The sequence below is a fragment of the Dasypus novemcinctus genome, chromosome 1 (assembly GCF_030445035.2).
Source record: "Dasypus novemcinctus isolate mDasNov1 chromosome 1, mDasNov1.1.hap2, whole genome shotgun sequence".
In the NCBI taxonomy this organism is placed as follows: domain Eukaryota; kingdom Metazoa; phylum Chordata; class Mammalia; order Cingulata; family Dasypodidae; genus Dasypus; species Dasypus novemcinctus.
The window spans coordinates 182,983,511-183,011,510 of NC_080673.1; the positions used below are offsets into that span (position 1 = coordinate 182,983,511).

A 28,000-nucleotide genomic window follows, 5' to 3' on the forward strand; every position below is an offset into this window, starting at 1 on the left:
TACCTCTCTCTGATTATGCTCTCTATTTTTCTGAAATGTCTGGCAGCCCTCCCACACATCTGCGAGTGTGGCTTTTTTATTGTCATATTCTAATTCTCACTTTCCTCCTGGAAATGTCATTTCTGTGCGTGAGTTTTGAAGAACGGTATTAAGCAAGGTTAGGAAAGCAAATGCCTGAATTTTCACCTGATGTGACTTCTGATAGTTTCATATCCAGCTTGCAGGGGTTGCCTGAGGATCAAATGAGACAGCAGTGGCACTGGGAAATCTTGTCTCATTTACTAGATAAACTTAAGCTGGGGCAAGGTCATGACATCCCAGAGGCTGTCTTCTGATATGGGTGTCTTTTCCTGGAACTGTTGTTTGACTTGGTTTTCTTTAAAAAAAAAAAAAAAAAGTACCAGAAACTATAAGCCAATGGTAATAATTAGTCTTCAAGTACTTCTCTGTCTTGGCCCTGTGAAACCAGCCCAGCTGGGATGACTCTTCACTAATGAGAGGCTGTTTTTTCAATCTCTCTTTATAGACGTTAGCTGGTGAATATTTCCATAAGGCAGCACAAGGCGGACACATCGAAGGGACTTTGTGGTGTTCCCTCTACTATATCACAGGCAACCTGGAGACATTCCCCCGAGATCCTGAGAAAGCTGTTGTGTAAGAATCTGTCAAATGTTACATATAAAAGGAAAACAATGGACTCTATTAACAATATCTGAGAAAATGAAATTCCTTTTCCCTGCATTTTAAAAAACTTAGTTTTTATCAATTATATATGTGTATGGTTCAAAGAACCAAATTATTTGACAAAGCTTATTAGGAAAAAAAGGAAATTCTTGTCTGTCAACTGCCTCCCCAGGCAATGTATTTCCTATTCCTTAGAGTAAATCTAAGGAATCTAAGGAACAGAGTAAATCAATCTTTTATTTATTTATTTTTTGCTTTCCTCTATCTCTAAATAATACTCTTAAACCACTATTTTTCTTAGTACTATCATTATACGTATTTTCTAATGATATACCACTGTGGAAGATAAAGTTCTCTTTCATTTTGTCACCTCCTACCACACACATTCATACTTCCTGCACTTTTCCACCTTCTCAATAAGTAAATAATAATTTTGGTTAGATTACTGTCAGAAATTACATTATTATGACAGTGTAAATGCAATTCACAGCTGAGCCATATAGTGTACTATGATAACTTTTTCTTTTTTGCACTCTATGGAATAATAATTTTTTATTGTTAATTTGCTTAGCTCTGTATGTGCTTATCATTTTCTATTCATTTCATCTCCAAATTCTCTTCCAGTTGTCTAAATCTCCTCTCAGTATGTCCAGCTCCATCAGGTATTCCTTTAATCTTCTTGGGGACCTCTCTCCTGGAGTCTTTGTCTAGGACAGAACTGTCATCCTAGGATTAACTTCATCATCATTTTGCGGGTGTCGTTTCCCTTTCCCATCTCTGTTTTGCGTTGGTTTTCCTCTTTGCTAAACCTCATTTCTTTCTCTCTCTTGGTTTGCTCCTACATTCTGTTATAGCACATCATCCTACAGTAGTTCCCTGAAGAATAGTGAAGAGGAGGCATAGTTTTGAGGCCTTGCATATCTGAAAATGTCTTATAGGGTGGCCAACTACAGCCCATGAGCCAAAGTGGCCTGTGCCTGTTCTGTATGACCCTGAGTGCTAAGAATGGTTTTTGCGTTTGAAAGGGTTGTAAAACAGACAATATGCGGCCCACAAAACTTAAGGTATTTACTATCTTGCTCTTCACAACCAGACCACCCACACACTTACAGTCTGGCTCCCCAAAGAGTTGCTTTCATAAGACTTTTGGCAGCAAACTCAACCTGACCTGAACTCAGTGATAAAATTTCACTTGAACTGACTTGAGTTTTTTTTAATCGGTGTTATTTAGAGTATTTGGTATGAATATTCATGTTTGATGTATTTGCTTGTTGTCTTTCATTTTGATTTCTAGCTTAAATCCACGTGATCAGAAAACATACTCTGAATGACTTTGATCCTTTGAAATGTGTTCAGGCTTGCTTTATGACCAACATATAGTCAATTTGGGTAAATGCTTCATATATTCTTGAAAGTACTTTCCTGAACTCATTGGGCTCAGCATTCTACATATATATCAATTAGACCAAATTTGTTAATTGTGTTGTTTAGATTTTCTGTATCCTTTTTGTGGTTTTTTTCCTACATGTTATATTAGTTATTAAGAGGGCTGTGTTAAAATCTTCCACTATAAATACAGATTTATCAGTCTCTCCTGTCAGCTCTGTTAGTTTTGCTATATATATTTTGAATGTATGTAATTGGGTCATACAGATTTAGAATTGTTTTATCTTCCTGGTTGACTCCTTTATCATTTTACAGGGTCCTCTTTGTCTCTATTAATGGTCCTTGCCTGAAAGTCACTTTTTCTGATTCTAATATAATTACACCATCTTTTTTTTGGTGAAAGTTTGTATGTTTTCCGTCCTTTTATTTTCAACCTTTCTCTACCCTTTAATTGTAATGTTTATCTCATATACGTAGCATATAATTGGATTTTTATTTATTTCTAGTTCAGTCTGACAATTTTAGTCTTTTAATTGATATATTTAGTCCATTTACATTTAATATAATTATGGGTGTATTTGGTTTTAAATATACCATTTTATTTTTTATTTTCTATTTGTCCCATCTATTCTTTGTGACTTTTGTCTTTTTTCTTGCCCTTCTTTTGTATTAACCAAGCATTTCTTTAAAATAATTGTATTTCCCCCTTCCATTAGCTTATGAGTTACACATTTTTACACACTAGTCTTTTAGTGATTATAAATATAAAGATTATAACAGACTAGCTCATTAGTAGTAAAACCCTCCAAGATAAATTAGGGGACAGAACAAAATAGATAAACCTGTATAATAAACCAATAAAGATGTTTTAATGTAAGGAGTATTAGAACTTTTAGTGAAGAATATATTTTTTCACTTTGGTGGTTACTTTTCATTATGTACCATAGATGCTTTTCGTTTCCATAAATGACACAGCATTCATAAGAAAGCGCTCTGAATGCGAAGCTCTCAGAATGCATCGTGCTTTACTTTTTTAAAATTCAGTTCTGGTTTGTTGCTTTATAAAAATTCAAACAAGCAAAAAATTCCCCAAGTGGGATTTATTGAGATCATATGAGGAAAAAAGCCATGATTAAAATTGCCACAGTTTGGATATTTTCTCCTCCCTTTCCTTTTCAGATGGGCAAAACACGTAGCTGAGAAAAATGGCCACTTGGGCCATGTCATTCGCAAAGGCCTCAATGCCTACCTGGAAGGCTCATGGTAAGCTTGGGATCGACGTTAGAGCGAACTTTCTTAGCCCTTACCTTTCAATCTGTCCGTATAGTCTTATGAGATAGAGTCTTAAAATGTAACCAAGAAAGCAATTTGCAGGGAAATCACGGCTTCCCAATAATGATATTCAGAGTATCAGAGACTGATTGGATGTTGATTGGAAAACATAGCATTTCCATGTTTAATTATACACAAGAATTAGTTCTCTAGGGGGGAACGTCCACATTCATCAAGTTGAGAGACACAGATACATTGCCTTCTCTTCCCTTCAAGCTTATTCCTCTTAGTTTTGCAATCTGGAAACAGCACAGGGCATCCTAGCTGAAATCTCTCTGCCTTTTACTGTCAGGCCACGGAAAGTCCTGATTTCCACTTTGTTCATTGGAAGAAGAGACATCAGTGTGTTTAGGGCTCAGGCCACATCCTCCCGTAGATGTCTTACTGCCTCTTCCATACCCAGGAGCCTGCAATTGCTATAACTCATGCATCAGACCGCCAGTCTCACAGCCAAACAGACACCCCTGCTTCTGAGCCTCCTTCTGATAGATTTAGTAAATCTCATCTTATATGGTCTGGGATGATACACAGCACGTGAGAACTCATTAATGCCCTCTGTTTACCACTTTCTGGTTTTACAACAAAGGGAACATCTCTTCAGATTCTATTTCATTTCTTTCCCCTCCTTCTTCTTTTGTCAATCCCAGCATTCCATCTTAATGTTCTCCTGGGCCACATTTTCTTGGCTGGTTTATTGACTAAATGATCTGGGTATTTCAGTAATAACTAAGAAGGATATGCAAATCAGCATGTATCCCATCGGTCCACTGCCTCAAAGACATTAGACCAGCCCTAGCATCAATCACACTGATTCAAACCTTAATTAAAAATTAAAATATAAATCCAAATGAATGCCATTTTCTCCTTTGGTTCACTGGTGCACATGTAACAACAGGTAGCATTGCAGTGAGCAACACTCTTCATTTAGAGAATGCAGGGGAAACGAGCTAAATTTTAAAAGGGCCATATAAAAATATTTATTGTTATCCTAAGAGAGTTTATTATCAGCAGCCCTACTTTGCACAATAGGAAAGGAATTTTTTTTTTTTTGCAAACAAAGTGTGGTTTCCCATTACGTACCTTACAATTTTTGTGATATTTCGTCTTGTTTCCCAATGAAGCTTCAGTTCATAAAGCTTCCAAACTTGACTTTACTCATTCTCTACTTCTTGCCCTCCACACCTCCCACATTTTGCTCCCCATAAGCTTCTTAGGGTGAAATAAGATTCAGTTATCCAAGAGTTTACAGGTAGGGTTTTCTCAAAGGAAGAATACATATTTAAATACCACCACCAAAGTGCTGGGCACTGTTTTCCCATAAAGAAAGCATCTTTGAGGTTTTTTTGTTATTATTATTTGTTTTTGCCTCCTTTTGAATATAATATCACAGAGCATTTCAGGTAGCACATTTAAAAATTTGTTGTGAAGGTTGGGATGAAATTCTTGTGGCCTGATCTTCTTCTTAGAGCACTCAGCCACAATATTGGGTTTTGGGGAGGTGGGAAGGACTTAAGTGCATTCTGCAGTGTATGTGAGTTTTGATTCAGTTCAGCAGATTTTACTGAGTACTCTTAAGTGCAGGATACCTTACCCTCAACTGTAGGGGATGCCACAAGTAGGGCTGGGGGAGGTTTGCTGCCTCATCTCTTCCCTAATGCTCAACTACCTGCAGCTTCTTATGCCCATATCCTGGGCCTTTGCACATGCTGACCTCAGGCCTTTGCATGTGCTGTTCTGTCCACCCAAATGTCCTGCCTAACTTCTACTTCCTTTTATCCTTCCATGTATTGTGGTTAAGTGCCCAGTATGTGGTAGCACCTGGTAAGTGTTCAAAACTATTGAATGAATGAACTAACACAAGTGACCAAAACTCAGGGACCATGAGCAGGATGAAAAGAACATCAGGGGAGCTGAGGAGCAAAAGATGCTCTCTGGTTTGGGAGCTTAATGCACAGGCTTACCTCATGAGGAGGTAAGCAGATGTGATGTCCCTGAAGAATAGCTGGAGTTTCCACCTAGTCATGAAGGTGAGGGGACATGCAGGAACGAAAGCAAAGAGAAAGAAAAATTCTGGTGAATCCAGAAAATTGTAAGCTATCTAGTTTGCCTCAATGGTTACATTTGTAAAAGGGAGTAATATACACAGGAACAAAAAGGTGCTACTTTATGGAATGATTGGATGACAGGTTATAAATATTTCACTTAACCTAAAATGTAGAAAGGAGCCTGGACATCTTTGGAGAGAGTTGTGACATGACAGAGCTGGGTCCTGAGATGATGAACCTCATCTGTGATGGCATAGAGATGGGAGAGACAGAACGAAAGGGAAATCCAGATTTATAGTGGGGACTGAAGATTTGAGCTAGACATGGGGCTACGGCCGTTATAGTTGTTCTATTCTTCTTTTAAAAAGAAATAGTTGGTACCTCCTGTCCTAGTTTGCCAAGGCTGCTATAACAAATAGCACAGAGCAAACTGACTCACAGCTTTGGAGGCTTGAAGTCCGAAATCAAGGTGTCGGCAGGATCCTGCTCTCTCTGAGGTCTGCAGTGTTCTGGTGCTGGCTTGCTGGTGATACATCACTCCACCTGTGCCTCTATCACGCGGCTACCTGTCTCCTTCGCTATCTAAATTCCCTCTGCTTATAAGGACTCTAGGCATATCGAATTAAGACCCACCCTAATTCACCTTGGCCTCAATGTTTTGGATCTTCAAAGATCAAAGATCCTATTTACAAATGGGTTCACATCCACAGGACTGACCTGGTGGTTAAGACTTGAACATGTCTTTGAAAGGGGCATGCTTCAATCCATTATACCCATGAAATAATATATGATGAATCTGTAAGTTCCAAAGCCTGACAATGAAATGAATACCCATAGACCTACCACCCTACTCAAAAAAAATGTGCATTACCCGTGCTGTTGAAGTTCCCTGAATGTGCTTCTCAGATTACATCCCACCCCCACCCCCAAGTGCCCAGAGTCATTACCACCCTGAATCTCGCTGTTGACCTGCCCCTTGCTTTTTGTTACATAGTTATGCTGTAGATGATTATATTCCTAAGCAATAGATTGGGGTTGGCTTCTTTCTGAGCATTAGATTATTTGAATCATTCCGTCTAAAATTCACCTGCTTTCTTAGCATTATGTTTCTAAGGTTTCTACTTTTTTTGTTGCGTGTTATCTGCAGACTGTTTTCATTGCTGTAACATACCACAGATGCACTTATAAATTCTCATGTTAATGAATAGATTATTTCCCTTTTTGTGTGTGTGTGTGTGCTTTCAAGAAAAACGTGGCTATGAACATTTTTATGTATTTCCTGGCACACATCATATATAAACTCGGGAGCTGGGTCACCAGGTACACACATGTTCTACTGTACACGATAATACCAACTGTTTTCCAAAATGATTTTACCAATGTATTCTCCTGCCAACCATGGATAAATTTGCCTTTCTCCATGTCCTTGCCAACTCTTGAGGCTGACACTAAGCATTCTTAAACTTAAGCCTCAGTCTGGATTCAAGAGAGAAACATCCAGAACCCACTTCAGTATGTTTGGGGCAAAGGGCCTCTATCTCTTTCTGCTCACCAAGGCTCCAGACCTTCCCCAGGCGTTAGACAGGAGTTATATGTGTGTTGTCCTCCCCAACCACAATGTGGCTTTTCTTGTACAGTCAATTTTGCTGTGATAGAACGAAATCATCAGTCAATGTCCCACATCCGTCCCCTTTTTTCATTTCGTGTGTGTGAATTTATTCTGGACATTAGTTTCAAATTACATGTGTCAGTTTGATGAGCTTGTGCTTTTCTGTGTTGTTCCAAGATTTATATGGGGCAGTTTAAAACTGGAGCATGATTGAGAAAAAGGTGCACTTTTTTTTTTTGCTGTCTCGGCATAATACAGAAGATAACGTTGTCACGCCTCAGGCTGTCCTCGGACACCAGGGGATGTTAGCTAAGGAACCACCAGCTGTCATGTTCCATTTCTCTCTACCTTGCCCCTCTGTGTGTTTTATCTGTGAGGCTATGTGTTTTGTATTGTCCTTCGTCTTAAATATACCCCAAATACTTAGCCCATGAGATCAGCAGGATCTATGGTGGGCTGGAGGCAAGACAAGTAGGCATGCAAAGTTCCAGTTGAAAGAGATTCCCTCCTTTTGCTATAGAGCACAGGTCCTGAATTCCACTGAGACCCCAGGCTTTTCTTTTTTTATCCTTCCAGTCTGTGTTGCTTCAGGCACTGGCAGAAAAGAGCACAGGGAAGATAATAAAATTGTTTGAGAAAATGCTCAGATATACTCAAATTCACAGTTCAAATCAAGCAGCTAAAGGATGGATTAAGTGGTATCACTATAGAAAGTTCTGTAAATTGTACATGCTGGGTCTGGGTGGCAGAGGTGCCCCTAAACTCTTTCTTTTCTCTAAGTCTCCTCTTCTCCATACCCCGGGTCCCCATGAGAGTGACTGTCTTGGGACAGTTTCACTTTGGTGCATTGGAAGTAAAGCTTGAAGCTTTAGTCTGCTGCTTAAACCTTGAGGAAATTCATGGAAGAGACAGAAAAAAATATTGGTGACTTGTCTTTTGGTTTCCTACACAAAACGACTGCTCAATAAATGTTTGTTCCATGAATAGAAGTATAGAAACTGCAGTGTTTAATACACACTTTCAGGCAGCATCTGCTGAAACCCAGGGACGTAGTAACAGCCGCTGGGAGGCGAGATGTGGGTAGGGTTTCCACCAGGGGTCAGGTCTCAGAGGTTTTAACGAGCTGAGAAAGTCCGGAGTTGAGAGTTTAACGCCCAACCCTGGAGTTCATCTCTTCAACATATGAAAAAGGATGGTGGGGGCGGGGAGGGGGGCGGCATCAGAGTGACCAGGAATCTGCTGAGTGATTTCCACAAGATGGACATCCATTGACATCAGGGTTTTTAAAATGTCACTTTGATGAGTTTAATGCCCCCTCACAGGAAATAATTGAGAATTCTATGTTTTCTCCTCCTGGTTTATACACTAATTGGTCAATGGGTCATGCTATTAAAATTTTTTTCCTCCTTTGCCTCCCCCACCACCCAGGCGACTTTAGAGACGAGAGACTGTCTTAATGAAATTGATCATTTTGACTCTATTCTTATAGGGGAAGTCAACCTCTTGGGCCCCCGGAATTCTAATAGCCAGCCCCGCTGTCCAAGAAAAACCCATTTCATTACATTTTACTATCGTGAGGCACGTTCCAGTCTGTAATGGCAGCAGAAGGCACTGGCCCAATATTTGACCTTGGGTTGTCCTTCAAGGCAGGCCAGCATGATCTCCTCCATCATCCGTCCCTCGGGGCAACTGTGGCAATGGTGCCAGCCTGGGTGTCTCTGGAATGGGGCCTTTCTGTAGCAGGCTGAAGACTTTCCGCCGGCCCTGCTGTCTGCAGGCTTGGATCCACTCTGAGGATTCTTGTCACCAAACCCGATTTTTGCAGGTGGTGTAAGAAAATGCCGAGGTGTCTTGTATTGTCTTTGCTGCAGCTGCTGCTGTGGGCTTGTTATCTGGGCTGCCTATTGGGGGACACTGCTCAGCCAGCTGCATCCCTCTTTAGCATGAGTCATGGCTAATTGGCCAGCTGCCTTAGGTATCTTGGAAGCCAAGAATCAGCTCACTCAGCAGCCGCGTGGCCCATGACCTGCGGCATGTCTGACTGAAGGCCTTGCCGTCCCAATTTCACCCCCAAGCACATCACTTTGTCTCCAAGGGAAGCTCTACCGGAAGCTGCTTTTAATCGTTTAAGAAAAGATGGTTTCAGAGCCTGCTTCTCTTATTCTCCCTAACCCAACCTTCCTCCACCCTTCCGTAAACCAGTTCCTAGGTGGGGCTAAAACTAAGAGAGTTATTAATGCCCACTATGTCAATTAAAAATAAGCTTGAGAAACAACTATTTGTGGTTAAAATCACTTTTACTCATAAACCAGTCATAGGTAGAAGATTTCGGAAACCAAAGACATAAAAAGAAGATCAAAATAATTACTTGCAATTCTACCCCCAATGATAAGCACATTTGGCATTTTGGCAGGTGATTTCTATGGGTTTTTTCCCTCCGCATATATGTGTCTGTGTGTGCACCTGTGTGTATTCCATTTTAGTTTTGTTTTACAAAGTTGGGATTGCCTTGTTTTGTAATTTGCTTATTTTTTTACACTGAATGGAAAATTTTGCATAGACATCTTTCTGTGTTTTCAAATACCCTTCCTCCAACATCATTTTTAATGTCTACATCTGAAAGTAGCTACCCAATGGCGAATTTAACTAGTCACCGACTCACAGGTATTTAGTTTGGTTCGTTTTTTAGTCATGTAAAGGGCTCTACTGTGAACTTCTTAGCAACAGAATCTTGCACTTGCCTATGATTGTTTGTTTGTTTATGGAATAAACCCCCAAGGCAGAGATTTATTGGGTCAAATGATATGTGTGTTTTTAGGACCGTAGGGCTGCTGACATTTATATTAATGTGTGGTCCTCCAGAACTGTTGGGGAAATTTGCCCTCCAGGAACCAGTGGCTGGAGGAGAACATTCCTTTCCTCAAGCCCTTACGATGCTCAGTCTTTTACTCGTCCTTGAACAGATGAGAATTGGCCTCTCCTTGTTTTGCAATTATTCAATTACTGCTGGTATTTAACATTTATTTTTTCTTACGCTTTCTGGCTGTTTGTCTCAAGCCCTTTGTAAATGGTCTCTCTTCTGCCAGACTTAGAATGCCCTCCAAAAACTCAGCTTTAATTAAGCTTGTTCAGAATCCTAAGCCATCTAAAGCCACATAAAAACAGAAGACTCAAGGCACAGGCTGTTTTTCTTAATGCCGCTTATCTCCTTCTAAGTGAGGATGGAAAGATTCAAGGACCAAAGGCTAAAAGACAACTCCCCAGCCAGCACTTGACATCCGTTCAGCCAGTAGAGGTAGCTGTTGTATCACCACCGCCCCAACCTTAGCTGCACACTCAGCCTTCAAGATGGAAAATAAATCAGTGAACGCAGTATTTTTAACAGTATTTATTAAAAAAAACTAAACTCATGATTTTGTGGTTTTTTAAAAAACTGCTTATTTTGTGCCCTCTTAGGTTTGAATATAAAGCTCTCTGAATATTAGTAAGAGCCACTATATGAAATTTATTATTAATCATCTATTTTTAGGCACGAAGCTTTGCTGTATTATGTTTTAGCAGCAGAAACTGGAATTGAAGTGTCACAGACAAATTTAGCACACATCTGTGAGGAGAGGCCAGTAAGTAAATGCATTCTTCTCAACCTTGAAGCGTTAAGGTTAAGGATAATGAATTGTGTTTAACGGAGGCAAAATTAGTCACTTGGCTGAAATTTTAATGAAGTAACTTTTTTTCTCTTTTTACCCCTCTTAGGACCTGGCCAGGAGATACTTGGGTATTAATTGTGTCTGGAGATATTATAATTTCTCTGTTTTCCAAATCGATGCTCCTTCATTTGGTATGTGTAGAAAAATGGGTGCTAAATTGAGGCATGGGTGGCTTTTGGTGACAGGAAACAGCTAACAGCCTTGTGTGAGGTGTGATATTTCAGAACAATTAGGAAAGAGAGTGAAAAATTGCCGCTATTCAGATCAAGGCTAAAACTCGGCTCTCAGCCTCATGCGGTGCCCTTCTCATCCACTGAAAGCTCCAACTCACCATCTCTGCAGAATAACTGAGAAAACTAAAATGGAACCTTGCCTAGGCCAGTCATTTGCCGTTTGCCTTCAGATATATGCCTGCCTTCCTCTGCTCTGCTTTGTGTGGTAGGGTCTGGCCCCAGGGACTAGAGTTCCCAGACTCCTTTGCTCATGGGCTAGTTTCAGCTAATGGGAGGCATTGGCCAGAGATCGTGGGATGGGTGAAGGGAAGAAGTTCAAGTATTTCTCCACACTCTCCCTGCCTTGGGCTGGCTCTGGCAGTGGCTGCATTTCCGTGGTCCCAGCCCTGCCTGGCAGCCCCATCCTCTGTGGTCCCATTTCTCTCTGGGCCCCCAGGCTGTGGTTGCACCCCACCGCTGCTGCCCACCTCCACATACGCCCTGCAGCCGTCCCTAGGAATGGTAGTAGCTTCCTGCATTGCTGATCTCTGGGTTGCCCACCGCTTCCCATTTGCCTTTTCAGCTCTTCCACCACCCTGGTAACCAGTTTCCCATGTTAAAATCCCTCCTTTGAGCTACAAGTTATAGATCCTGCTTTTCTGATTGGACATGGTCTGATACACACTCTCAAACAGGCATTTTCCCTCAGAAGAAAGACAGAATTCATGCCTAAAACAGTGGACCCGTGCCCACCAGTGCCAGCATCCCAGCACCAAACTTTCAGATGTGAAAAACAACCCTTGCTGACTGGGCTGGGAGGCTGCAGGCTGAGATTCCACAAACAGATGCACGAGGAGAGCTACCCAGCAAAACAGGAGAATGTGTCTAGAAATGGGGGCGCTCAGTGCAAGACCTTTTTTTCCCCCTCCTAACATAGCAAGGAAATAAAACTCTTCTGTATTCAGAGACATATAGGAAAAACTCTCAGTCGTGCAAATGGGCCGATAATTTAAAATGCCAGTCTGCCATAAAACCCCTGTGCTTTTTGTCCTGCAGCATATTTGAAAATGGGGGACCTTTACTACTACGGCCACCAGAACCAGTCCCAAGACCTTGAGTTGTGCGTGCAGATGTATGCCCAGGCAGCCCTGGATGGAGACTCGCAGGTAAAACAACCACCACCGCAACGGCTCTAGGTGATGCCCATGGAAGAGGTGGCAAGGTCTTGAGACCCGCCAGGCCCTCCCATCTCTATTTTTCACGGTGTACTGAGTCGTTTCTCATCCATTGTCCACTATCCAAAATGGCAGGCCTTTATCACCTTCTACATCCTAAGTACCATTCGTATAGCAATCCCATGGAAGGGTGATGATCCCCATTTGGTAGTTGAGGGAAACAAGAGGAAGACAAGGTGATGGATTGCTCAAGGCCAAACAGTCAACAGCCAGAGCCTAAACTACTGGCTCCACCCAGGGGTCTATCAGACTTAATCTCACCAGGTCAAACGCGAGAAATTGCAAGTGTGGCCACAGGGAAATGGATTGCTTCTACGGTTGGGCCAATGCTTCAGTAACAAGACTTTTCTCTTTGTGACTTTTTTTTTTTTAACTTTTTTATTTTGAAATAGTTTTAGACTTATAGAAAAGTTGCAAAAATTGTACAGAGAATTCCTATACATCCTTCACCCAGCTTCCCCTAATATTGCATAACCACAATACCATTATCAAATTAGGAAATTAACTACACTTCAGAATTTATTTGAATGTCACCAGTTTTCCACTAATGCCTTTTTTTTGTTCCATGGTCCAATTCAGAATCCCACATTGCATTTAGTTTTTGTCTCTCTTTAGTCTCCTTCAATCTGTGACAGTTCCTCAGTCTTTCCTTGTCTCTCATGACCTTGATACATTTGAAGAGACTGGTCAGCTGTTTGGTAGACTGTCCCTCGAGGTCTGTCCCTTAAGAGATTGTGGGTATGCATTTGGGGCAAGAATAGTACAGAAGTGACACATCCCTTTCAGTGTGTCATCTCGGGTACACAAGGTCAATATGTCTGTTTCCTGGTGAGGTTAATCTCAATCACTTGGTTAAGGTGGTTTCTGATTTTTCACTATAAGTTAGTATTGGCCTCTTTCTGATTTATAGATAACTTGGGGAGGTATCTATAAAAAATCCTGTTTCTCCTCAAATTTTGTCTGCTAATTTTCGTAGCCTTCAGTAGACCTTGCCATGATTAGCATGGTATCCTAGTGATTCTCTTTCCCTCATTCCTTCTACCTTTATTAGATGGACTTCTTCTGTGGAGATCCCTGGGTTCATTTTCACAGTGAAAGTTGGGATACTTGTTACCTTTTTATACAACAGGTTTCTTCTTGTGCTTGGGTTGCTGATCACAGAACAAAAGTTGGACACTCATTCCTGCCTCAGCATTTTTCCTTTTTCAAGGAGGTGCTGCATTACAGTGGTTATTTACCATTCTGGGTTAAAATCCCACATCTCAACCACTCCATAGCTACTTGTACATGGGAAGGTCACTTAAACTCGGAGTCTCAGTTTTCTCATCTGTAAACTGGGAATAATAGCATCTACCTCACAGGTTGTGAGGACTAAATGAGACGTTTGGTGTAAAGCTCTGAGCCCAGCACTGATTACCCTCAGTGTAGAGCCAAACTGTTTTTTGTTTTTGTTTTTTAAAAGATTTATTTATTTCTCTTCCCCTCCCCCAGTTGTCTGTTCTCTGTGTCCATTCGCTGTGTGTTGTTCTGTGACTGCTTCTATCCTTATCAGTGGCACCGAGCATCTGTGTTTCTTTTTGTTGAGTCATCTTGCTTTGTCAGCTCTCCGTATGTGTGGCGCCATTCCTGGGCAGGCTGCACTTTCTTTCACGCTGTAGAGCCAAACTGTTGACATCTGCTATCATTCAATTTTAGGCCTAGACCTTTTTTTTTTCCACCTCTATTTATTTTTGGGGAAGACCATTTATTTTTTAAAGATTTATTTCATTCATTTCTTTCTCCCCACCCCCTTGTTGTTTGCATTTGCCGTGTCTGCTTATTGTGTACTGGTCTTTTCGGGAGGCACCTGGAACCAAATCCAGGACCTCTGATTTGGAAGGGCAGCGCCTAATCACCTGAGCCTCCCCTGCTCCCTGCCGTGTTGTGTCTCTCGTTGTGTTTTCCTCGTGTCTCTCGTTGCGTCTTCTTGTTGCGTCAGCTCACCACACGACGCCTGCCCGTCACGTCAGCTTGCTGTCTTGCTCATCTTCTTTAGGAGGCCCTGGACCTCCCACATGGGAGGTGGGAGTTCAGTCACTTGAGCCACACCTGCTTCCCAGAAAGACAGCCCTTTGAAAACATTACAGGAAAATTTTCAAAAGATAAACCAAAAATGCACCCACAATTTCATGACAGGCGTTTAACCCTTCGTGTTCCTTTCAGTCCCTGCCCACACGCAAATGTTATCTCTGTAATGTTAGCGATCATATACGTGCCAGTTTCAAAATCCATCTCTTTTCACACAGTGTAGGCTGGCGTACATTTTATTATATAATCGTTAATTATTACTCTTCATGGCTGTCCTATATTCTATGGAACTAATGGACTATAAGTTGTTAAGCCTTATCTTAGGTGGACATTTATTCCTTTGTTTGCTGATATATTCTTTGATTCAACACATTTTTATCCAATCTTGCCGTGTCTTCGGACAGTGCTTAGTGGTGGGGATATAAGATAAAAAGACAATATTCTTGCCTTCGTGGGGCTTAGAGTCTACTGGGGTAGACTGGAAGGTTGTTCCCTATTTTACAGCAATTATAGAGAGTGCTACAGTGAGCATCTTTATCTTTCTATCTTTTCTCTTCATTTGAATAATTCCCTTATAATCTGAGGGATAGTGTAACTGGGTCAAACATTCTAAATAGTTTTTGATTCCCCCTTCCCCTCGAGATGGCTGCCTTGTCTGTTCATTCATTGTTCTTGCTCATTGTCTATTCATTGTCTGTTTGTTTTCCTTTAGGAGGCACTGGGAACCAAACTCAGGATCTCCCATGTGGGAGGCAGGTGCTCAATTCCTTGAGTCAAATCTACTCCCCCTCTAAATAGTTTTATGACTACATAATAACATATTGCCAATTTGCTTTCTTAAAGAACTTTCCAATTAATACCTTACTCAGCAGTGGATAAGTAAGTATAGGAAATGACTGATGCCAGCACTGGATGTTTTCTTGATTCCATGTTGCTGATTGAATAATTGTAAGTTGATACTTTTTTATTGTTTTAAATTGCCTTTATTCGATTAACAGAGAGGTTGAACACTTTTATGTTTACTTGGTTTTGATCATTTACTCTTAGTATTTTCTATCATGTGAATTCCCTATTCATGTTCTTTGCCCATTTATCTGTCAGTGTTCGATACTGTTTTTTAATTTAAATCATGCATAACTATTTATACCTTTACACTGTAGATAATTAATCTTAAGCAATTCTATTGCATGCAAGTATTCCTCTTGCTTATTTTCCCTTTTATTTTAATCTTGCCATTTTCCATTGATCAGACACTTTACATTTTTATGAAGTTGGTATTTTCATCTATTTCTTCTACTACCTCAAGTTTTAAGAATACCTTCCTTTCCAAGAGTGGAGAAATAGTCTGTTTTTGGCTATTCATATGTGTGTGTCTGTGTATGCGTCTTAAAGGTACATAACACTTTTAATCTATTTGGTGGTGGTTTGGCAGCATAGTGGAAGTTCAGGTTGCAGCTTTGGACCCTGTCTGCTTGTGTGTGAATTGCAGCTCTGCCACTTTCCAGCTAGGTGACCTTGGGCAAGTCCCTTAGCCTCTCTATGCCTATTTCCTCATCTGTCAAGTGGGGAGGTTAATAGTACCTATCTCAGTATGCTGTTAGGAGGATGAACTGAATAGGAATAGAACAATGCCTTTCATCTAGCAAGTACTTAGAAAATGCTAGCTGCTGTTAGTTTTTTCCTGATCATTGCCTTAGATGGTTGTGAGAGTCCTGGTGTATAAAACAAGGTGGAAGGTGATTCTTATTTAGGTTGTTGTCAGTAGCAACTGAAAGACAGGTGGGGGGTAGGATATAAGTCATTAAAACAGGACCATGAATTCTTTGAAGGGCAACGATCCAGTTTAATTCATAAAGCCCTAATGGTATGCAAAATACAGGGTTTTTGTTTTGTTTTGTTTTTTGTTTGTGCTTGTTTCTTGGTCTGACCACTTGGTCTCCTGATGGAAAGTCCATTTCCTCTAGGTAGTATCATAATATCCTTCCTTTATAGAGAGCCTCTAGGACCAGGTTCTTTAATTATGAGATTTAATTGGATCTGTACAGCCCTATACAGCAGGTCCTACCTCTGAGACCAAGATCAAGGTGTATAAAGAAGAGGCGGGGAAATGTGCCAGAGTGGAGATCTGTGCCAAAAAGGAGCATACAAGGAGGTTTTCCACGGTGGCCACAGGGAAGTTGAGCATGCGCCTGGCCCCAGGGAGGTACCACATTAGGACGTCCACCCTCCCCCCAACCACAAAAGCATTCTTTTGGGTCTCTGACATGCTGACAATGACCTAGAACACAGTGTGTGGGTGAGAAGCTTTGCCTTCAACTTGGTGTTCTGGTTTTGTCGATGATACAAGGGCACGTTTTTCAGCAAGTTCTGTTTTGAGTGAGCGGGAAAGGACAGATCTCCCGGTTGACTGGTTTCTGAGCAGATGGGACTCAGCAGCTTCTGAAAGCCTCCTGGTTTTCCTGCAAATATATTTCTCAGATGCATATATTTAGGGAGACGATTCATCAATGAAGATGACAAAACCATCTGGCTCCAGGGACTGAAAAAAAAAATAGAGACAAGTGTAAAAGTTTACATTCTGATGAAGGGTGTGTGTCTGCATTTTATGATTCGGAATTGAGTTTGGTTTGTGGCTTGCTTTTAGGGATTTTTTAACCTGGCCTTGCTCATTGAAGAAGGTGCTATCATCCCACAGCACATTTGGGATTTCCTGGAAATTGACCCTACTCTCCATCCTAATAACATCTCCATCCTCCAGGAACTGTACGAGAGGTGAGTCCACAGCCTGTGTCCATGTGGGACCTGAGAACCCAAGCGGGAGCCATAGGGCTCCCAATTTTCTTTTGCTAAAAAAAAAACCTCGGCCAAACCCAAACTTAGTTCCCTTTTCTCCTGTCTGAGGCTTAAGATAAAGAATCTTGATCTGAAGTTAAAGTGCTGACCAAGTTTTTCCATGAGAGTGGAAAAAATATCGTGCCTGATTAGAACATGCTGTCTTTCAAGATAGGAAGGCGTTCCTACAGCTGGACTTTGAACAGGAATACTGCTCCAGCAGCCCCTGTGTTTCAGGGTCCTCCTTACCTGCTGGCTTTTCAGTTAAGGAAGAGACTGACCTTTTTCTGAGGTTTCTGCCAGCACCCTCAAACTTCAGCTTAAGCCTAACCTGTTTAGAATTGGTTTGATTGCTCTCCCTCTCAAATGCACTTGCTCTGTTCTCTAAAAGCAGAATGTGGGAAGCGGATATGGCTCAACTGATAGAGCGTCTGCCTACCATATGGTGGGTCCAGGGTTCTATACCCCGGGCCTCCTGACCCGTGTGGCGAGCTGGCCCACGCGCAGTGCTGTCGTGTGCAAGGAGTGCCGTGCCACGCAGGGGTACCACCATGTAGGGGAGCCCCACGCGCAAGAAGAGCGCCCCGCAAGGAGAGCCGCCCCACGTGAAAAAAGCACAGCCTGCCCAGGAGTGGCACCGCACACACAGAGAGCTGACGCAGCAAGATGATGCAACAAAAAAGAGATGCAGTTTCCCAGTGCCACCTGATAATACAGGCGGACGCAGAAGAACACTCAGCGAATGGACAGAGAGAGCAGACAATGGGGGGTGGGGGGGAAGGGAGAGAAATAAATCAAAATAAATCTTTTTAAAAAATTTAAACAAAGCAGAATGTGGGGGTGAGGACCCGGAAAACACCACTAATGAGCAGCGCCGCTAGATTTGGCCTGTGCTATGTTGGCAGGTGCTGGCGCCACGGGAACGAGGACTCCTTCAGCCCCTGCTCCCTGGCCTGGCTGTACCTTCACCTGCGGCTTCTCTGGGGCACCGTCCTGCACTCTGCCCTGGTAGGTGCCGTCTCCCCCCACGCCCCGCCCCCATGGCCCCTGCCCTTTGACAGTCATCTGACATGTGCTTCGGATATTTGCAGATCTACTTTCTGGGGACCTTTCTGCTCTCCGTCTTGATCGCCTGGACTGTGCAGTATTTCCAGTCTGTCTCAGGTAAAGACTTACTAAAAGCAAAGGCAATATCAAAAAAGCAGGGATTTTTTTTCCCATCAGAAATATCCCACGCCCGCTCTTGGTGCCCTTAATCCTGTTAATTCCTTTCTCTAGGATGGGCCTTCATGGGGTAGAGGTGGGGCTTCCCTCGGAGCTGGCTCTGGCTATGGGAGGCTACAGAATTATTGTACATTTCAAAGCAAACAAAGGCTTTAGAAAAAAGTTTAGGAGCTGGGACCTAAAAATGTCTTCTGCCGTTGAAAATAAATCTTTTAAACCAAATTCTACCTCTGGGTGCCTTAAAATCCAGCTCCAATTGCCACTTCCAATGTTGAAGTCTTCCTGCTTGACCCAGTCCAGCAATCAGATGTGTGAAAGGATAAAGACACATTCAGAGTGCACAGGAATTCCCAGCCACATATATTCAGAGGGAAGGGGGCAAGGAGGACTAGAAAGCAGGTGTGTAGTCTAGTGTGTAGTCCACTGGTGACTGTTGCTTTTCTGAGATGATGTAGGACAGTAGTTGAGGACGTGGCCTCGTTTCTAGCTGGGCTTCGAGTCCAGGCTCCTCACTCACTGCCTGACTTAAGGAGAATTACTTAACCTCCCTGATCCCCAAAGTTCCCGTCAATAAAATGAGGTCATCGTAGTAGCTACTTATCAGGGACATTAGAATCAAGCGGAAAAAATGCACGTAAAGATGCTCACCACAGCGATTACTGTGGTTAAACGTTAGCTTTTATGTTTGTCCATCACATGAAACCCTCTCGATGAGTGTTAGCTATCGTGTTTATCTCCTCCGTCAGACCCACAAGCCCAGTTAGAGGAAACCCCGTCATTTATAAGAATAAAGCATGCTTAGTAGGTGCTCAAATTTGCAAACATCTTGAAAGGGTGTGAATGGACGTGATAACTGACAAAGATACCCAGAGACTTTTACAAATGGGTAGATTAGGACTGGACATGGCATTTCAGCATTCATGCACAACGAAAAGCGAGAGGAGGGCATTTCACCGCAGTTTCGATGGCGAGAAGAAAGTCGTTGCGAAAGGCTAACATGGAATCATTCCCCTCTGGTATACCTGAGGAGGTTAACGAGGAGCCATCAGAAGCCCTTTCAGATTTGATGCTCTGCCTGCGTATAAATTTTCCTCATGCAAATTCAGTCCTATCCCCTAAATTTGTTACCAGGTATAGCCCATTTATTTTGCATCTTGTCAGTGTTTTCCATTTCAAATTATCTTTGTCATTTTTTACTCTGTAGAAATATTGTTATGATTATTACAAATGCAATTCCGTTAGAGGAACTGAAAATTGTCTTTATGATTTTATACCAGCTGGTCGCCATGAAAATTCATGGGCTGCTGGAATTGCTTTTATCAGAAGTCGTCTCTTTTCCCTTTCTTCCTGTCGTCATTGCCAGTCCTTTTGCATTCTTGTCTCCCTGTCCCTCCTGCCCTTTTCCCCTTCCTTTGTCTTCTTCCGTTTTTCACCCATTTTCTTCACTTTTAAAAACTCTTTCACTTGCTTCCTCCTGTATACCTCCTTCCCTCTTGGCTAGTCTCAAGAATGCTGAATCTGGATGCCATCTTAAAAATAATTTAATTCTAGGCCCTTCATTTTACAGATGAGGAAATTGAGGCCAGAGAGGTGACACGGCCTGTCCAAAATCACAAAATAAAGGCCAAGAAGGGATGTAGGATGGCAGGATTTGAACACGTTTTACTTTTTGAAGCAATGGGTGTCATCCATCTCAGATCCTTGCACCCTTATATCAGAAATATCTTGTCATACGCCTTTTACTACCCTGAAATGAAATTTACAGATATTAACTTACCCTTTCACCTATTTTTTAAAATTGATTTATTTATTCCCCCTTCCACCCATTGTCTGCACTTGCTGTCTACTTGTCTTTTTTAGGAGGCACTGGGAATCGAACCCAGGACCTCCCATGTGGTAATTGGGAGCCCAGCTGCTTGAGTCACATCCGCTTGCCTGCATCTATTTTTAAAACCAATATGATGCCCTAACTGCAATATGAAGGAGAAATAAAAAGAAAGTAATTATAATGAAATACTGTGTGTTTCCAGATAGGAGGCTCAGGCCTAAATACCAGCTCATTGCTTCTCAACTTGAAAGTCCACATGGACATGAATCATGGCAGATTTTAATGCAGTCGATTTGGGAAGCTCCCATGCGATGTCCACCCTGCTCTTCCAAAAATACACACTGAGTAGTGAGAGAGGAGGAGTTAAAAAAAAAAAGTCTCCACACATTTCCCTGTGCCCCACCCCTGCCCAATGATATCTGCCAGCCCTGTCAGAACTCCTGTGAAGAGTTAAGATATGCAGCCAATTATCTTCAGATTTATGAAGTCTTCAATGTAAATGCCAAATTTGTGAATAACTGTAAAAGAAAAAGCTACTCAGCACGATGGGACAGGTGACTTATTGAGCAATGGGGCTGGTGTGACAGAGGCACAGACGAGACAGGGAGAAGCAGAGTGGCCCTGCAGAGGGCAAAATCTCTATCCTCTGGCCTCTCCAGGATGAGCTGGTGCCCGAGGTCCTGTGACCTGCCCCACAGGAAGGGGAGACATGACGAGGTGCTTGTTAATAGCCATAATGGTGGGAAGTGAACACAGTAATGAACTCTGGGTGCTGCCGGGAAAAGAGGGAAGGAATTGGAGAGTGAGGAGTCTCCCTTAAGCAGCATGGGTGAGGACTGTTGCTCTGAGTTAGGGATCATTGTCATTTTGTGGTTTACATTTTTTCCAGGCAGTTGTTTTCATAGTTAAGGATTTGTAGTCAAACCTTTAACTTGAGCTGTCCATCCATTTTGCACTCAGCTCCAACTCCCTTCATTTTCCTCCAGAGTTTATGTGCTCTGTGATATACAGTCAACACTTCACAGCATTTGCCGTATTAAACTGTCCCGTGTTCAGAAGGCTAGCAGCCCAGAACAGTGGTTAACAGTTCTAATGCTCAGAAGTCAGACTGCGACCTTGGGCAAGGGAGGGATTCTAGCTGTGCCTCAGTTCCTTCTTCTGTGAGACAGCAGAAAGAGCATCCCTACCTCATATTGTAGTTGAGGGAATCAAATGAGATCCTGCGGTGTAAAATGTTTTGAACTCCATGTATGTTAGCTGCCGGCTCCCAAGGAGTGATATCCACCTGGGCATTAAATAGCTTGCCTTGCGATGTGGCTTAAGTGGTTGAGTGCCTGCCTCCCACATGGGAGGGCACAAGTTCGATTCCCAGTGCCTTCTGAAAAAACAAAGGCAAACGACAGGCAAAACAAATGAAAAACCAACTAAGGAAAGCAATGTGGCTCAGAGGCTGAACGCTGGCTTCCCAAGTACGAGGTCCCAGGTTCAATCCCCAGCCTCCAGTACCTAAAAATTAAAAAATATACATATGTATATATATAGATATAGAGAGAGAGCCTTAACCTCAATAGGAAACAGGCACAAGTATCACTGCCTATCCTAACGTACTTTTCTATGCCATTAGGCTCATTCTTAACCACAAAACTCTTTGTAAAGCATCTAAACAAAGACATTGACTAGTGTAGCAAGAATACCAAGACAGGAGTATAAAAACAAAACAAACTGAAAAAAACCCACCTGCATGTCTTTTATCTCCTTTACGTCAGCTTGATTTTGACCTCTAACTCACATTTCACCGGGCAGTACAGTGTTTCTTGAGGCCAATACCGCCCAGGGCGGCTCAAAGGTCTCTGCCAGTTGCGGAGCACTGGGTGACGCACAGTCCGTGGTTCAGGAGCAGAACACACATCACCCTGTGCCTCGCTGTCCCTCCATGCCCCCCCGGCCCTCTTGTTCACCTGGGGGCTCAACCATTTTTGTCAAAGCTGAACACCGTTAGTCCTTTCTGTCCCTCGTCTTCCCTTCTGGGATTGCTGAAGGATGCAACCCACGAACTGGTTCAGCCATCTTCCTAGATTCCAAAAAACTCCTTTGCTTGCCTCACTGCAGCTCTGAAGCACTTTCCCTCTCCCCTCCCTCTTGGGGAGGCCAGGCATAATTGCCTTAATGGACTCAGGCCTCTGAAAAACAAAAATCTGGAAACCAAATATATCTAGGGCCATCTCTTTTGCCCTTCCAGGAATCTTGCTTCAGATCAAATAGCATGGAGTCTGGCTGGCTGCTCTAAGGAAGCAAGGCAAAGGGGAGAAGAGAGGGAGAAAAAGTGTAAATTGCTATTTTGAAGAGAGAATCCAGCTTTACTAGTTTGGATGTCAATTTTGTGTGAAAATAGAATACACTTGTAAAAAGCAAGAACTGCAGAATTACCAGCTCCTAGTAGAAGTAGACCTTTTTTATTTTTGTTTATTTGTTGTTTTTTGTATTTTTTGTTTTAGTTTTTGGGTTTGGGGGTTTGTTTGTTTTTTTTAGACCTTTTTTAAACCAGCGTCGGCCTACTCAAAACATTCATAATTTAAACCAACTCATCTTCTCTGTCTTAGTGGGTAGCCTAGTTAGTGTTCTTTTAAGAAAAGTAAGATGATATGAACAAGATTAATTAAACCTTTTTCTACTCTTTTCCTGTCTTCTACATTTCCAGCTAATGGGGTTTCTACTAAATTACAGTAAAATATCACAAAATGGTGCTCATGGGAAAAAAGCAGTAGCCTTTAAGTCAGAGAGATTTAATGGTGAGTGAGGTTTTACTTTTCTCCCATCTCATTACCCTTGGCACCCTACCAATAGCTCCACTCTCAGAAATGTTTAAATGACATGAATTTTATACCTGCAGAGAGCTCTGCCAGATCCAGAGGCCCAAATGGGGTAGCTAGAGCTTATTCAGTTTCCAGGGCTTCCTGCTTCCTCTCATCCTTGCACCCCACCTATGCGAACACTCTAACATCTCAGGATTAACCTGCTATAGTCCCCCTCCTTCTCCACCTTTTCCTCCTTCTTCTATGGCCCCATTTGGTCAGCTGGCAAGCAGATAATTTTCCTACAATGATCTGTACCAGGAATAGGTGATCTTTTTCTATAAAGGGCCAGAAAACTGAATATTTATCTGTGAACTCTTGGGTTTGTCTCTGTCACAACCACTCAACTCTGCCACCGGGGCATGAAATCAGTCATCAACAATGGGTGACAACAAATGGACGTGGTTGGTCTCTAATCAAATTTGACTTGTGCACATGAAAATTTGCAATCCATGTATTTTTCACATGCCACAAAATCATCTTCTCCTTTTGATTTTTGGTCAATCGTTTACAAATGTAAAAATTATTCTTGGCTCACGAGCCATACAGAAGCAGGCAGACAGCTGGATTTGGCCTACAGGCTATAGTGTGCTGACCCCAGGCTTACTCTACTCAAGGTCAGCTCTTGATTATTCTCACTTAATGTACAGAAAATGGTTCCCCAAATGGCAGCTAATTTAAAAAAAAAAATCACTTCTGTTTGGTTCTGGATATACCTGTAATTTTTTAAGCAACGAGCTTGTTTTTCTGATTACTTTGGTTCCTGCCCAGTAATAAAATTAACACACATTCCAAGTGAGCAGAGGCAAAGAGGCCACTTTAAAATTATGGTGGGCGGTGGCAGACTTGTCTAGTGATTGCAAATCCCCAATGGAAGGGATAGATCTCTCACATGGATAAAAATCTTACTGTACAAACATCAAGCAATTTTTATGATGCTCTTACATAAAGATTTAAATCGTGACCACATTAATTGTGCATTCCATTTCCATTGACACATCCGCAGGTTTGTTTTATTGTTTTTCAATCAGAAAACCCGATTACTGCTTTATCTTGTTACCATGGTGATTTAAACATTTCCCTGAGCTTGAAAAGAAAAAAACACAAAGACAAAAACAAAAATGCATGCTGCTTAGCACATTGTTAACTTCCTCAAAGATTATCAGAAAGTTAAATCTTAGGTCGTGGACACCATCTTACCCAAGCCCTTCAATTCACAGATAAGGAAACTGAGGCCTCTGAGAGTCAAACATTTTAGTACCAAAAATCCTGTCATTCAATCTCTACCCCAAGATCCCCTGTTAATGGCAGATAAAATAAGACTTTTCCAGAATCAAGTCTCCTGACTCCAGCAAAATGGTCTTTGCCCCCCACCTCTGGGCCCCATGCTCGCCGCCACAGTTAGATTACCTGCCACCGTGATGACTTAATGACCCTGAAAACCCAGCATTGTGCAATTCCCGGAGTCCTTCCTCCCCGCTCCCCGCTTATTGTCATCTTCCTTGAGACTTCTGGCTCCACAATCCTTACACAGGTATTGGAAGGGCGCCCCAAGAGGAATTCCTTTCCCCATCAGAAAAGCCAGAGGGTTTGCAACGCTTTCCTGAATTTCCTAGCATTTCCTCTCCAAGGGGAGAGGACCATAGGGATTTGGAAATGATACTCTCAAAGGGTCTTCAAATGTGCTGTCATCTGCTTACAGTTGATACATTTCAGGATGGACAGTTGGGAACCTTTCAAAATGGTCCACCCTACTGAAAACCTCGTAATACTAAGATACGTCTGAGTGTCATGAAAATCACAGTTGAAAGGCAAGTGAACAGTTGCTCACACAAGCTGTGGCCCCTGTGCTTGCCATACATCTCACCACCCAGCATATCACTACCCTCGTTTTATAGATGAAGAAACGACGGCTCTGAGAAGTTAAATAACTTGCCACCCACTGGTAAATGTCAGAGCTACTTGAGTCCTGGACTTACTAGCTTCAACGTTTGTGCTGTTTTCATGGCTACTGGAGCTTCAAAGTGAACTGTAGTGGAGCAGGGGGAGCACAGGTTGAACGCCGGCGTCGCATGTATGAGGTCCCAGGTTCAATCCCTGGTGCCTCCTAAAAAGAAAAGGAAAAAGTGAACTGTAGGCATCCCAGAAACAAACACACCACCCTTTCACTAGTCCTGGGAGCCAAGCACCTGCAACGAATAAATCTTAAGACATTTCCAGGTCACTACTAGATATAGTTAATATTTGTTGAGTACCTCCAAGCATCAGACACCATTCTAAATGCTTTGTATGCATTAACTCTTTTAATCCTTAGAGCAACTCAGTGAGATGTGGGTACCTTTATTTTCCCTGTTTTTCCAGAGGCAGAGGGAGGGTAAGAAACTCACTCAGATCACCCAGCTGTTAAAGGGCAGAGCGGCCTGGCCCCAGGGAACACAATCTTCACCAGGACCCACCTCGGCCTCAGCACAGCAAGCAGGGTTTTCAGCCGCAGCACTGTTGACATTTGAGGCCAGACGATCCTTGGTTGTGAGGGTCCCTGTACATCCAATAGATGCCAGTAACACCACTCCGCAGTGGTGACAACCCCAAATGATTCTGGACATTGCCAGATGTCCCCTAATGGGGAAATCACCCCCAGTTGAAAACCACTGACAAATAGTATAAAATCTTAGAAGTTCTAAATTTTTTGGTGGCACCCCTTCCGTACTAAAGGGTTCATCAATGGATAATTAAACTTAATAATGATGTCTTGTAAGCTTTTATACTCGTATTATTTAAATAAACTGATTTTAAACAAATCTGCTACATCATCCAAGTGGGGTAAGAATGTGAATGAAATCCATGCTCCTTTCTAGTTGATTGGAATAATACGTGGTTAGCATTGTATCCGGCACCGTGGGGGGGGGGGGGCGGGGCGATATGACTGCAGTCCAGAAAATAGATCAGAGGTGGTTTTTGTTTTTTTAATTAAAGCTTTTAGCTGGAAGTCCCAGCAGAGGTGCAGCTCATGTAGAATCACAGGACGTTTGAACCTTTGAAGATCTTTGCACATCTATCCAACCTGCTATCTCGTAGAAGGGGGCCCAAAAGTCAAAAGAAACTAGGCGATGGGCCCAAAGCTGCCGGTCTAGTTAGTGCCAGAGTCTGTAGACTAGAAGCATTTCTCTTGGCTTGCCAGGGTCTAGATGTGGCGTGTGTCCCAGATTCACTGTTTCAGGCATTCAGCACCTGTTTTGTGCATGTGTCTCCGCAGCCAGTGGTTCCCCTCGGATACCGGCCCCGGCTCCCCCGGACCCTGCGGCCCCCACAGCAAGTCCAGCTGTGACTCCAGCTGCAGAAGCCTCGGATCAAGACCCGCGCATGGTCACCAACAACCCAGAACCGCGTGGGTGAACTGTGTGCTCCAGGTCTCTCCAGATGAGAGCAAATCCTTTCAACAGCCGGTATCAGAAAGCTGGGGCCAGGGCACTGTGCCGATAAACTCCTTAACATGTCTTGTCAACTGGATGCGAATTTTGCACTTGGTGTCTTTTGTTTTTTCAGTGAAATTATAAGAAGGGCCCAGAGCAGACAGTGGTTATGGCAAAAGTTATCAAAGAAGTATAAGGAACGTCCTGTAGCAGGGCGTGTGGGGAGGTGGGCTGGGTCACGGCAAATTTCCATTTCTGGTGAGCATGTGTATCAGGACTCAGAGTTCGACCTGCTCCTTACACATTGAGATGTATTTTAAGAATCTTAGGTCCCTCATCCATTCCCTTTTATTAGAGAACAGAAAACCGTGGCTTCTCGACAAGGTAGATAATATGTCTGCACATGGGTACGCAACAGCCTTGTTCCTCAAAGCACAATTGACAGATTTCTTTGACTCCCAAACTCAGCAGTTGTAAGGCACCTTGAAATAAATAGGGCATGGCTGGAAATGCAGGGAAGGTGATAGCTTTGTAAATTGGTTTACATTTTTCTCCTTGAATTTTTCTAGGGTCGAAGTGCTTCTGAATCATTTAATGACAGCGTTGGATGTCATTTACTTTTCAACTGCAATCCATAAAATAACATTTTAGAAACTTCTTAGTATTTAAGTATAGGCTTCTCCATGAATTACCCATTAGAATAGACTGGCAGCAGTAGAATATGCAGAAAACAAGCCTTTATCTCATGGGCATGAGAGCCCCCACCTCCCTATGCCTGCCTGAATCTGTGCAGGAGTGTGTGTGTGTGTGTGTGTGTGTGTGTCAGAGGAAACAGGAAGGGTAGGTATGTCTGTATACTGTATGCTGCTAAGGTAGTAAAATAATCAGTAATGCAATATTGTGGGTCCAAACTACTCTTTGCACTACTTTATTTACAGTAGCAAATAAAATTATTTTTATACAGTTGGCTACAGCACAGTGATTTTTTTTCCTTTTTTCCATAGTGACCATTGTTATCACACAAAGTCTGAAGGTCTGTGCATTCTCCTTGAGGAGGCAAAAAAAGTCCTCTTTATGGGAGAAATTTATTACCAGTACCCTATTAAAGTTTGTGGATATGAAGGTGGCAGGACGGCCCCTCTGGGAACCCTGAGCTCAGGTCTGGCCTGCGCTGCTTGCACAGTGCAGCATTGTTTCAGGGCTTCTTGCCGCCCCGAAGCTGACCTGTATGTCAATTCTGGGTTAAGCCTGAGGTTCAGCCTCTTTCTCCGCTATATGTTCTGTTCTTGTTTTAGCAAGATTTGTTCATCCTGGTTGAGAAAAAAGCCAAGTTTTGGAGTCCAGTAATCCTGGATTCAAATTCTGCCACTGTAGTGTACTGGCTCAGGAATCTTAGGTGAGTGATTAACCCTTTCTGAGTCTCTTCTGCTCTATAAAATGAGGTCATAAATGAGATAATGTATGTAAAGCCCCAGGACAATGTCCTGAGTATGATTAGTTCTTATTTTATTAGAAAGTCTGAGGGGCCAAGGGCTCTTTGCACTGCCTAGATCCCTTCTTCAAAGCAAATGCAC

The 28,000-nt window shown here is 42.5% G+C and overlaps 1 protein-coding gene across 2 annotated transcripts in view; it reads left to right on the forward strand.

Annotated features, from left to right (window-relative positions):
• The window catches only part of SEL1L3 (SEL1L family member 3), a 103,500-nt gene extending 76,111 nt beyond the window's left edge, over positions 1-27,389 (forward strand). For both annotated transcript variants that reach the window (XM_058300163.2, XM_058300158.2), the window contains exons 16-24: positions 527-654; positions 3,250-3,333; positions 10,586-10,676; positions 10,810-10,894; positions 12,032-12,141; positions 16,922-17,049; positions 18,015-18,117; positions 18,201-18,273; positions 26,270-27,389. In XM_058300163.2, coding sequence (XP_058156146.1) covers positions 527-654; positions 3,250-3,333; positions 10,586-10,676; positions 10,810-10,894; positions 12,032-12,141; positions 16,922-17,049; positions 18,015-18,117; positions 18,201-18,273; positions 26,270-26,409 — 942 coding nt within the window. In that variant the 3' untranslated portion in view covers positions 26,410-27,389. The remainder of the gene's footprint in view (positions 1-526; positions 655-3,249; positions 3,334-10,585; positions 10,677-10,809; positions 10,895-12,031; positions 12,142-16,921; positions 17,050-18,014; positions 18,118-18,200; positions 18,274-26,269) is intronic.
• The last annotated feature ends 611 nt before the right edge of the window (positions 27,390-28,000 follow it).